General features: G+C 41.1%; 2 protein-coding genes across 3 annotated transcripts in view; one reads left to right on the forward strand and one right to left on the reverse strand.

Annotated features, from left to right (window-relative positions):
• The window catches only part of LOC138042953 (glutamate [NMDA] receptor subunit 1-like), a 34,389-nt gene extending 33,571 nt beyond the window's left edge, over nt 1–818 (reverse strand). The window contains exon 1 of the mRNA XM_068889040.1: nt 743–818. The gene's annotated coding sequence lies outside the window, so the exon portion shown is untranslated. The remainder of the gene's footprint in view (nt 1–742) is intronic.
• Nucleotides 1–12,500, forward strand: part of LOC138042947 (adhesion G-protein coupled receptor D1-like) — a 191,347-nt gene that overhangs the window by 60,516 nt on the left and 118,331 nt on the right. Inside the window, exon 3 of one of the 2 annotated variants that reach the window (XM_068889013.1) lies at nt 2,618–3,019. The exons of the other annotated variant lie outside the window; for it this stretch is intronic. Coding sequence (XP_068745114.1) covers nt 2,618–3,019 — 402 coding nt within the window. The remainder of the gene's footprint in view (nt 1–2,617; nt 3,020–12,500) is intronic. 2 annotated transcript variants of the gene reach the window in all.

Here is a 12,500-nt window from a genome sequence, read left to right on the forward strand (position 1 = left end):
GGGTGTGTCGAAAGGTAAAATGCACGATATGTGTTAGTCTGTGTTAATCTCTGTAAGGCATAAGGATTATGTCATGTAAAAGGCTTGTATTTTAGATTCATCCACAGTTGAGTTGTTGACTTATTGTTCCAGTTTCCACTTGTATTAGCACATCTCATTAAGACAGCCAAATAGCTTAAGAAGGGGGATGTTATGATAAGTTGGTTGTAAGTCACGTGATCTTGAGGATCACGTGTAGTGGAAAAGTACCAATAAAGCTCTTGAAGTTGAAGCCTACAGACGTGTTTTCTTTCGAAATCATAACAGAAGGTTAATTTTAATAGGTTTTGCAGGGGCAAAGCCGAGATGCCTTGAAGCGCCGTTATTTCTGTAATTCATCCTACATATGGTGACGATGGCAGTTTTTATTAAATTTATCGCGTCTTCCGAGACTCCCTTGACGGTTTGATCACAACATCCTCAATTACGTTTTCAAACATTCTCTGCTCGAGTCTTGTTGAATTCGCTTTAAGATAGTGGTAGTCGTACCATAAAGCAGAAGCCTGAACTTAATAATGTAAAATGGGTTCAACATTAACCATTAGCTGGCCATAATATTGACACAGGGGTAGATCTTTTTTTTTTAAGCTTTTAAGGGATTAGTCTACAAATGATGTTGTTTTAAAAGGATGACTAAAATTTAAGTTAACTTTACAGAATCTACTTCTATCTAAGAATATTTTAAATTAAAAGTTTCACTAACCAGAATCCAAACCAGAATATTCAAGTTTGCCAGAAAGGTGTCGTCAAAAGGCCATGTATTACCATAATGGATTAAACGGTTAGAACCTCACTGTCACAGTTAAAAACTGATGTGATTATCTACCTGAGAATTCGACTGTCTTTATGACATTGAATGACATTTCCTCATTCACATCCGAAAGACTATTTCTGTTTAGGTGTCGGGAGATGTAGGAGCAACTTGTCTTTCTTGACAACCTGTCATTTTCAAAAGTAAGTTCACCTGGACAAACACAAGTACTGGGACCATTTATTGTTACTTTAGGTACCTGAATACATAAATATTCAGATGACCACGAGAATGATATGACGAATGGTGCAGATCGGAGGAAGATTCCAAACAATACACCGGCGCTTTTTTGGAGATTGAGAATGAACGTTTTTGTATTTTTTGTGATGTGAGCTGGAAAACGTTCTTAACACGTTCATAAAGTTGTGTGGTATACCAAGTTCGACTGCAAACAGATTTTTTCTTTATTGTATCATGAAATAAAAAAAACACATTTTGTTCACGTTAAAAAACGTCCCTAAGTAACTATTTGAGTTAGCTGTTGTTAAACTACATTTTTATTTCTTTTTCTTTGTTTATACTACTCACAAAAACAAACACTGATGTTCTTAATTGACTTTCACCCTTTTTATAAAAAAGTGTCCTATAAAAAAGGGATGTAGTTTACATGGTGGTCAAATCTGAGCTAGAAAGGTCCAATCCGTAGGTTGGTAAATTGATCCTATCACTTGGGCCAAGTAGAACTTTCAGCATTAAAGAGGATCGAATGAAGGTTGATCCTTTTCGCAGCGGCAATGTTTTGATATTTGTCTGATGCTATTGTCAGGCAATTTTTTTCAGAGTATTCGTTTGGTCCAAATTATTGCCATGGAAACGGTATCACCATGCTCAAAGATCCTAGTTTTCGGAAAATATATTAAAAACTAATTTGGTGAACTATTGTTCTTTTAAACACATCATTAAATTATCTAATTGGTGATATGAGAAAAACTATCCAGTAAGATTTGCTTTATGTATGAAAACGCTTATGGAAGCTAAAATATTTCTTTCAATACATAAATTATTTTTTGTCAAATTTTATTTAAGAATGCAATGAAACGTATCTTTCTTGTAGACAAAAAAATCAGGGTAGGTCACCGAGCTAACCTTCGAGGTATAGGTCGCCACATCTAACAAAATTTATTTTAGTATAGTTTTCGTGATTTTAGGTTACACTTTTATTTCCGGTCACTCGTTTTTGTTCATCAGCTGACGTGAGCATGATAAGGACGGTGCTTACTATTATGCTGCGCATCTCGAGATACTCGGGTTTTCTATGGGTGGTGCTTACTAATGCAGGGATATTTTTTAGTTTGTATTTTAAAGCCAAGACTTTTGCAAATATTGTTGATTAATTATCTTTGAAAACTGCGTGGTTACTCCCTATTTCCTTTTTGGATTTCAATAACACTTGAAAATATCTGTTTTTCCTGCATATTCATAAACCGCACCGTCGTTAAGCAAAGCGCTTTTGGCTTCCGCGCGCACCCTCAGCTAAAAACTGTTCCGAGCCTCCTTCAATTAAACTAAACAGAAAAAGCGTAAGTGGCTAAGGTAATCTACCTTCTAGGATCTTCCTAGTGCCTGTTTTTTTTGTGGCTCATCTGTTTTAATAATTTTATGGCAGCAATAACGTAGCGCGCTGTGGCGATATCCGTCCAATTTTCCTTGGACAATTACAGCGTTGTCTGTCCAGCGGCTACCTAGGATTATGCCAAGAATCTGACCGTATCAAAAACCAAGAAATGTTTTAAATGAATAATTTTTCAATAATTTTATTTGTCCTAGCTGTGAAAGACGGTGTGCAGTACAAGTTTTTTTACACTGCCAATTCCTCGACTTGGTCCGATGGACAAGAACAATGCTCTAAAGATGGAGGTAATCTCGTTGTTCTAGAAACCGAAAGCAAATGGAGATTCATCACTGCACAGATTCAAAATCTCTCCAATCCAACGATCAACGAATGGTTCATTGGGTTAATATCCTTAAACGTAAGTGGAAATGATTCATGGCGATGGATCACGGGGCAACCACTGAATAATAGTCACTGGCAACCAGGTCAGCCAACCTCAGATGGAAAATGTGTGGTCATTGACAAGGACTATCCCAATGGAACAAAGGGGCTGTTTAATGACTTGAGATGTGACAGCAAGAAGGCATTTATTTGTGAAAAGCAACTCTCATTCCCAGGTAGGATGATTCCATTTATCTTAGAAACATAATTCGCCTCCAGAACTGCGCATCAAGATAAACCAGGTGACATAAGCCCTAGACGCTTGGGTATTTTGAGTCTGCAGTGCTCATTACGCGGAACGTGAAAGTTCGGTGGAATATCTTTCTCTTTTTTTTTTTTTTTAATATCTCGTACTCGGCCGGCGTTATCTCCGTCCGTAGCATTAAGCGACTATGAGTATTACTACTCCGTCCTTGGGGGGATGGGATGCTAGTCCATTGCAGGGTTACCCTCAGCATTTCGCTGGTACCCATTTATACACCTGGGTGGAGAGAGGCACCGTGAGAGTAAAGTGTCTTGCCCAAGAACACAACACAATATCCTCGGCCAGGACCAGAACCCAGACCACTCGATTCGGAGTCGAGCACACTAACCATGAGGCCACCGCACCTCCCACTCAAGGGGACAACCAAATTAAAATTGCGTCCTATCTCGCAAACAAATGAGAGAGCCTGGGAACCCCCTGGGCCATAGGCAGCCCAAGCTCGGTATACGATTTATAGACTTTGTATGGGAAAATTAACTTTAAGCTTATAAATGCTAAAATAAGCTGTAAATAAAGAAATAAACTTCGCTTACCTCTACATACGGTTGTCCCCGTCTTTTCTGTGTCAGTTCTAGCCGGTTTTGTGGCTTTCGAATTTTTGCGATGTAGTTAGTTGTCATTTCCCGTCATAAAGAGAAGAAAGGCTGGTGACTCGCGGCGATCTCGTCCCACGAATTGCACTCGCATCACAACGCAACGGTCCGTATCGCCATAAAACACCACAGCCATAGGGCCAAATAAATTTCCTATCACATCAAATCCACACTGGGACCACACAGCGATTTTTGGCGGATAAATTCCAAATAATGTTCGGCTTTCTATAATCTTCCCATGCGTTCAGCTTGATGTATGGCTACGGCCGTTATAGCTTGATGGCGATCGTATTACATTCTGCACTCTCATTGGACAATTTGAAACACTTGGCTAGAAGGGTTACATAACATTGTGGCAGAGTTGCAAGTTGAAGGCACGGCAAGTTACCGTGTGATGATGAGAATGGAAACTCTCGTGCGCGGCTAAACGCGACAAAACTCTAGCCAACTGTTATGGAAAATTTGAGTAGGTTCAAATTCGATGAGAGCTTTTGATAGTCGATGAGAGGAGCCGAGAGTTGATGAGCGTTCTTGACGAAAGCAGAGCGAGATTTTTAACTCTCGTCAATTCTCATCAACTCCTGCTCTCGTTTGGCCAGGGCTTTACGCATGCGCAGCAAAATCGCGAATCTAGTACTTTGTTCTTCCAGCAAAGTAAAAGCAAATTGGGAAAATTGTTTAAAAAATGCCTTCAATTCACAATTGACAAACAATTCAGCACCTTATTACATTAATGAGTTGTTAGTTTCGTTTTATCCCTTGTCGTAATCGAATATCGGCTGTAACCTATGCCTTCTCTTCTGGTTGGGTCCTTCCAATCTAAAGACCGGTGGTAACAATTCTCCGGTGCAACAGTAGTATGCGCTGGCAATCACTTTAAGGAAAGCAGTTTGATTTCTGGTTTAGAGAAAAAAATTAAAAGACTTACCTGGCTGATCCCAACAAGACTGTTCTTTGAAGTGCTGCCAAATCTATCCCAGCATTTATAATTATCTAGTCTCCTCGGAATAGCCCCCAGTTCTCCGATAACAAGGGAGACAATTTTTATCCTCATAATCTTCGGCAACTCTATAATCTCAAGATACTTATTGACGTTCTTGCCTTTTAAATATCCACCCTGCTGTCACCAGGACAACTAATGTCGATCGGACGAGGCAACTTTTATTCTTTTTGTCATCAAGCACAATGCCACAGCAGGTTGATTATGCTCCAGTTTCTTGTCTGCTTGTACTGAAAAGTCCAAAGTAATTTGTAATTCTCGTTATCCTCAACATTCTTGGGAATGTGTTCCTACCATTTGTCACTCCTTTCAAAATAATGTTGTTTACATAAATCCCTGTGCACGGCCCTCTTTCAGTGGTCACTTTGGGCCCGACTCGCGTAAGTGATTCAATGTCTCATTTCTCTGTAGGCACATACGGCACAAAGAGTCATTCTGTGGTCTGTCTATATCAGCTTTGATTGTATTAGTTCTTAGTGACTGGCTCTGCGCAGCCATCAACAGCCCTTCGCATCGGTCTCCTTCTTCAGATGCCCTTGTTGAAGCCAAATGCGTGTCTTATTACTTGCCACTTCATCTATTTGTTTAAAGAATTACCCATGAACTTCTTTTCCTCGTAAATCCTCTACTCTGTTGTCCATCTTCGTTTTCTTAAAATATAAGGATATAATTTTCATATTTAAGAAATCATAAATATTAAATTGTTTAATAATAATTTAATAATAGTAATAATAATAATAATAATAACAATGTCTGTTTTCCAGCTTTTCCTCTTTAATTTCTTGTCGTCTAGAAATAATCCTGTTCAGCGGTTTCGCACTTGAGAAGTAGAGGTAGAGCGGATATTTGTAAAATAAAAAATAATAATAATAATAATATATTTGAAAATATTCATGCAATATTCTTATATTTTGATATAAGAATATATTTCTTATTTTCATATATTTAGTACTTTCGGGACCTTCACACTTTTTGCTTTTTCCTGCCACCAACAACTCCCCTTGACTCTTAGCAATCCATTCTTGCAAGTTCCAAGCGGTCCTCAGTCGAGCACAGACCTCTCCCACCTATCTTTCTTAGCAGGTATAACTGGCTACACTAGAGAGCTTCACTACAGAGCATTGAAGATGGTTAAGTATTTCTGATATTTCTATCAAGCTGTTTTAACTCTTTTTGAGTCCAGTCAATGAATGCTGCAGAACAACTAAGGATAGACACTGTCAACGTCTTAACTATCATTATGATATTATTTTCTTAATTATCATTATTTCTCTTTTTCAAAGAATAAATCTGGTTTTTTCGTATGACATCAGGATACAACCAGTAGTCTTAGACACCATTTGCGTCTTCTTTCTTTTAATTAAACAATTAAGCACCCTCCGTATGATTCTAGTGGTCCCAAAATGCACGCTCTCTGTATTAATTCAACTGGGCACTCTATTTTTATTTCTTTTATATACTTTAAAAAAAAACGAGCAGCAGTGTTTTATCGGGTTTAAAAAGACGAGGCGTAGCCAAGTGTTTTTAGATTGACGGTAATGACTGTGGATTTGCAGTACTCTTATTTTTCTTTATTTCCCAAGTTCCGAAACTCACACGTGTTTGCTCGATCGTAACATATACACCCACACTGCTCATGCGCATACTCTCATTAACATAAGTGCATCTCATTACAAACACGTGCTGCGAGTTTTTTTGAACGGCTTCAATAACATTCCGCAAAAAGTGTATTCCTCGGGAGTCCGAACAAAGGCTGAAAATGTGAGGGAAAGATATTCTGCGGCATGCAAGAAAAACACGCATCAGGTTATCCCTCTGTCCAAACTTGCCCCACAATGAAATGAGAATTAGTTTGGCTAAAGACCGTCGACCCGGATTGTAAGCGATCTTAGTTGGGTCGAGTTGGATTCCTTCATGACGCTCAAAGTCCTCCACATACGCCTGTCGTTGCTCTTCCGTGTCGCACCCACTAGGCCATCCCGACGCTTCCACTTTGATCTTAAGCCAAGTGTTGACATACTCGGCAAACAATCCGCGGCGTGTTTCCTCAAAGTGGCACACTTCGTGGACGTGTTGAATCACGTAGCCCATCGCCACCGCTTTTTCTAGCTCGGGGGTGCACCACGTACCGGTCAGCGCCCGTTCATCCTCGGTGTGATCGCACGAAAGGGATTTTTCGTGCAGAGGTTTGGCAATGTCTTGCTCCACACACGTACGGCAAAGAGGGAAGGTGAGCTTTCCTCCACACCGGTAAGGCAAGACGGGATGAAACAAATTCTTTGGTGGGACGATGGTGCACAAAGCCAGACCAAAGTACTCCGAGAGGTCAATGGTGCCGGGTTCATAGATGAACTCAGGATGGCCCATGGGATAAATTCCATTCTTATTGACCCACGGGTAGAGGGAAGTGTAGTCCACATACCGGATTTCCTCACCGACTCGAACCTTGTAGTAGAGGTAGGAGGCATTTGTGCGTCCTCCAAAGAAGGCGTCGCGAGGATTCATGGGTTTGATGACAGGAAGGTTTTGACGAACTCAGCCACGCGAGGGTCTGCTTTCGTTTGCTGCTCCCACTCACATTCCCAGAGGGTCACGACATGGTATCCCAGGTCTCGAAGACTCTGAAGACGTTCCATGGTGGTACGTCGGACATCATCCATACAACGATCGTCGTGACGGCGGTACGGTTCGTGACGATTGGGGAAACACTGTTCGCACCCGTGCCAAAAACAACCCAAGAACTCGAAGACCGTGTTGGTGACTGGATCGAAGCCGTCCACCCTCCAACGTCGACCAGGGATCCGGTATTCGCCTGAGTTGCGAGCATGCTGGATACGTTGGTTTGGAAGCGGGTCTTCCTCCTGCAGCCGATGTTCTTGCCACAACAGCCATTCCATAGCGGCCGTGGAGTGATTGGTGATGAGTCGCCATCCCTTGACAGGTTTGGAGGCGATGGTCTCTTCCTCCATGCGGTTGAGGCGATAGTCATGCAGACAAGCTCCTGCAATCGTCATTTTGTCAAAGGAAAAAAAGCCGGTGTGTTCGCGGAACTCACGACGAAAGGTCAAACAACCCTCTCGGAGGAGTTTGACGTGAGAGATACAGTAGTCCACGAGATCCCTCTGGATATCAAACTGGACGCCATTGGCCACTTGTTCCTCGTACCATTGCTCAAACTCCGCTTTTATTTTGGTGGACATGGTTTCAGGGCTGTACATCTCTCTCGGTGGCTTGGGACCCACATAGTCGGCGTTCGATGTAATCGTCGCACTCATTCTGTTGGCAACCAGGGCAGTGAACGCCTTTCCCTTCAGAACATTGGTGACGACCTTGTTGATTATACGGTTTGAGGCACCGTCCACAAAAGTAGCCTTGCCCAAAGAATCCGGGCAACGAGGTCAATGTGTCGTAGCGTTCGTCCTCGTGGAGAAAGGCTAACAAGGTAGCACCCTGCCCAAACGCAAAACAGGCGTATTGTCGATACGCGTCCACCACCACAATTCGGTAATCATGAAGACTGGGCGCTTGAGCCAAAGTGGCTAGTTCCTGGAGACCCATAGGACCCGGCTGGAGTCCGGTTTCTTCCAAGAGAGCCATAGCGGCTTCGTTGCGACGTCGTTGAGCACGGTTGGGTTTGGTCCACTTGTCCCGTTCCTTGTTGTTGGAACCCGCCAGGTGCAGGCCACGAGCGGTGACGATAGCACGCACGGCACAGAGTCCTGCATCGTTCCTGGGCATGTTCACAATACACTTTTTGATGAGACGAAAACTCGCCGAGGATTCGTAGCCAGGTCGTTTGTTTTTGGAGACGCCACTTCCTTGAGGTCCTGCCTGGACATGGACGAATTCCAGTTCAAAAGGTTCTTCGGGGTCGTGTTCTTCCCCGGAATTGAGTTTTTGTGCCAGATCGTCCAAAAAAGCCGTCACCGTGTCCTGTTCCTGACGCCACCGACTGACGCGTAATCCTCGAGAAGAGGAGTTGTCGTAGCGTGGCAAATGAAAACGAAGAAACACGCGACCGCGATCATGGATGGTACCATCTTGTACATAGTGTGACATTATTTTATGCTTTTTTCTTGTTGTACATACTCCTTTATGATTCTAGTTATTAAACCGTTTGATTCGGAAAGAAACTATCCTGTCTTGCTTTTTTCTCGCCGTGAGGAGCTTGGGTCTCTGTAATACTCCCAATTCGAATTTCCTAGAAGGTGACGCAAAACACCCCAACCTGTTTCCTGAGGGTCCGCAGAGTGTCACGTGTCTGTGACGTCATGGTTTGACTGTCCCCCTAACGTACGTTGGCATGTCCCGCCCAAATTTGAATTTTACCGCCAACATTTGAATCGACTAATCAGAACGCTCCATTTCCAACCGTCAAAACCGCCGTGAAGTATCCCACACCACTACTAGAAAAAATTCTAATGAGAAATGTTTTATGGGGTTTAAAGCTCGTGACGTTTTATCAAATGTTTTGATAGGGTTATGACTAGAGTGGATACTCCAAAATAAAGTGAGACATTTGGTGATGTAACGTGGCAATACCTGACAACCTCAGTGTTAACACTCTTAAAGGGGCTAGGTCACGCTATTTTAGGTAATTTTGTTTAATTTTGTTATTATGAGCTCTAAACGTCAAATTGGCAGAGCAAGAGTCTTTCATTTGCAAAATCACAGCCACATAACAACTGAGAATGATTTTCCAGCTTTGTAAATGACATTTTGATATAGACTGATATAAATTTGAAAAAAGGTGGGCCGACGTTTTTCAAATTTACCCAAATTCAATCCATTTCAATCCTCTCCAGTTTTGTCCATCCATGTCCCTTCTTGGCTTCCCTGCCTTTTGTTAGAGTTCTTCTATAGTTTTGAACAGTTATTTTGATATTTTAGTTAATTATATGACCATTCGATCAGTGCTGAAATTGCCTAAAATTGCGTGACCTAGCCCCTTTAATGTGGCAGATAAACAACACTCTGTTTAGGCAGAGAATAACTGCTGGGTTAGGCACTGATCTCTAGTGATTAGGTCTGAGCGCTGACTCGAAATGGTTAGCTTTCATAAATTGTTCTGGTGACACCATATTTATACTAAGTAAAACTTTAGTGAGATAGTTCGGTACTTTATATACACAAAGCTAAGTGTCTCATCTTATTTTGGAGTATCCATTCTAGTTACAACCGTTTTGATAGACTGTTAGGCTCGTTAATTATTAACGAGTTTTTGGACCACATTTTAAATCTGTTTTTTGCTGTTCCTATATATAGGCTCGATCTCCGCCGCTCGCTTGAGTTCGGGTATCCTCCTCGAGAAGAGACGGCTGGCCGCGTGAGCGATGGTTTGTCTGTGACTTAAATTCAAAACATAATTTATGCGAAGTTAATAGTGGAAATGGCATTAGACACCCGAAGACATGAATGACATACCATGCAATGCTTAAAACTTCAGCGCGAAGTTTCCATAATGATGCGAGCTTGAGTTTGTGGTTAAATGATCAATGTGATTTCAGGAGTCAGCGCTCGCTCATTTCCCGAAACAGCGGCTGGTAATCGAGCCTGCTCTTCCTTAGTGATCGAGTCACAACCATCACAAAGTACATTTCTTCAATTCCCATAGCTGAAGAGACAGCTCGTATTTCAATGCACTGTAACTAGATATTTTTTCCTTTACTTTTTCTGCAATACTCGTATCAAACTGAGGACACGCTGAGTCAATGATGACAACTAGTACTTTCCTATTCTCCTTGTCATGAACCACAATATCAGGATTATTATGTTCCAGCTTATTAATTGTTTGAATAGAGAAGTCCCACAACATTTTACACTCTTGTGATTCAAGACTTTTACGAGTCTGGCTCGTGATGTCATGTCAGTATTTTTTATACTCAAATTGTGCCATATTTGTGCACTCACTAACTCTTTGCGTTATCGTTTCCTCGTCTTTCTCACAAATCCGACATTTTGTTGAATTTTTTTCCTCGTATATGTACTTTCGTTGGTACTAATTGCTTCATCTTGAGCTGCAACTATCAAACTTTCTGTCTCTTTCTACAGACTCGCTTTCGGCAACCAATCCCACCTTCTCATCCCATCCACTTCGTCTGTTACTCAATCAAACTGACTTAATAGTTTTTTCGGTGTTTAATGATCTTCCTGGGCAGTATCTTTGCTGTTTTCCCCTTTTCTAGGTTTCAAAACTTGTTCCCTCTTTACCGCTTTATAACCTCTCTTGATCATGTTCAATGTGTTGTATCAAACTATATCTTTCTATATCTACACAGTCTTCCACTCTGATAAATCCTCTCCTTCCAGCGGACCTTGTCTAATCAACAATTCTCGCTCCATATCCCATATCTGATGATTTACGAGCTTAGCAAATTTGCATACGTGTGAAATGTGATACGGGGAGAATTTTTGTAAGTCACGAAAATAAACAGGTCTGTTGGAAGCGTGCTTGAGTTTCAACAAACCCCCCAAAATCGGCAAAAGATTGTGACGCTGATGAATAATAAAGTAGCTGCTATTACCAAAACGATGGAATTACCTGATGATAAATAACCTTGTCTTGGAGAGTAAATTTTTGATTTTCCAGAAACAATGGTCAACCTCTGAGAGTTGGGCGATTGTGATCTTTGTGTTGAATTCGCACATTTCTTGTCAAAATTTATAACAATTGAAAGAAAAAGAAAACTAACAAAAACAAAAACCCGGTATCTTGGCATCATTTGACACAGATGCTTCACTGTTTCGCGAGTAAACATGCCGCGGTAACTTGATCACTGCGCCCGCTGAATTCGATGTGCGATTTACTCGGTGCAGCCAAAAGTACAATTACAACAAAACAACTAAAATCTCCCAAAATGTTTTTCGCTGATGGTAACTTTTTATATTCGTGGTTCAAAATTAATGTTGTTTTCATGTCGTAAATTTTGTTACCGATGGCAAAATATTTTATTCTCGATCGACCGTCCTGAAACTTCCTTCTGCTCTTCTTAAAAACTGTGTATCCATATATATTTACTTTTACATCAATATTTCTTTTGCATAAAGCAAGCTTACAAAATCTTTATCTTGCTTGGTTCGCATTTGATAGCATTAAACTAGAATTTTCGGTCCTATGCTTCTGTTACTGAGTGGTATATTTCTTAGGTCGCCTATCCAGATACTAACCCCACTGGAAAGGGATTAACTTGAGCTTTAAACTTTTGTTTACAAAACTGTCAGGTGCTGTCAGTGCACGCTTACACTTGTGGTGGAAAGAAGTTGCATGATCAACAAGTCAGCCCAGAAGCCAATGTTTCTCGATTCCCTTTTATTTTCTTCAATCTCTCTGGGTTCAGTACTTTGCTAGTAACCACATGTCTTCTCAAGGGGCTATTTATCTAAGACTTCTACCATGGCGCTGCAATGATAGACAATACCAAAACAATATCGAGTACTGTTAGACCTACATATTACGCAAAGACAACTGTCAACATGTCATCCCAGAGGACAATGATTTTCACTTCCCATTTATTTTCTTCAATCTTTCTGGGTTCAGTGCTTTGCTAGTAACCACATGTCTTCTCAGGCTATTTACCCAAGACTTCTACCATGGCACTACAATGATAGACAATACCAAAACAATATCGTGCACTGCTAGAGCTACATATTACGCAAGGACAACTTGAATCTCCTGGAAGACAACACACAGCTCAGTTGACATTATGGAATAAATCGCTGTTACTTCACTACCACACGTAAGCAATGCGTGTCAATAGTCAACACAATTTTCAATTGCTCTCATGTTAGAAACAATTGTG

The sequence above is a fragment of the Montipora capricornis genome, chromosome 3, assembly GCF_036669925.1.
Source record: "Montipora capricornis isolate CH-2021 chromosome 3, ASM3666992v2, whole genome shotgun sequence".
Taxonomy (NCBI): Eukaryota; Metazoa; Cnidaria; class Anthozoa; order Scleractinia; family Acroporidae; genus Montipora; species Montipora capricornis.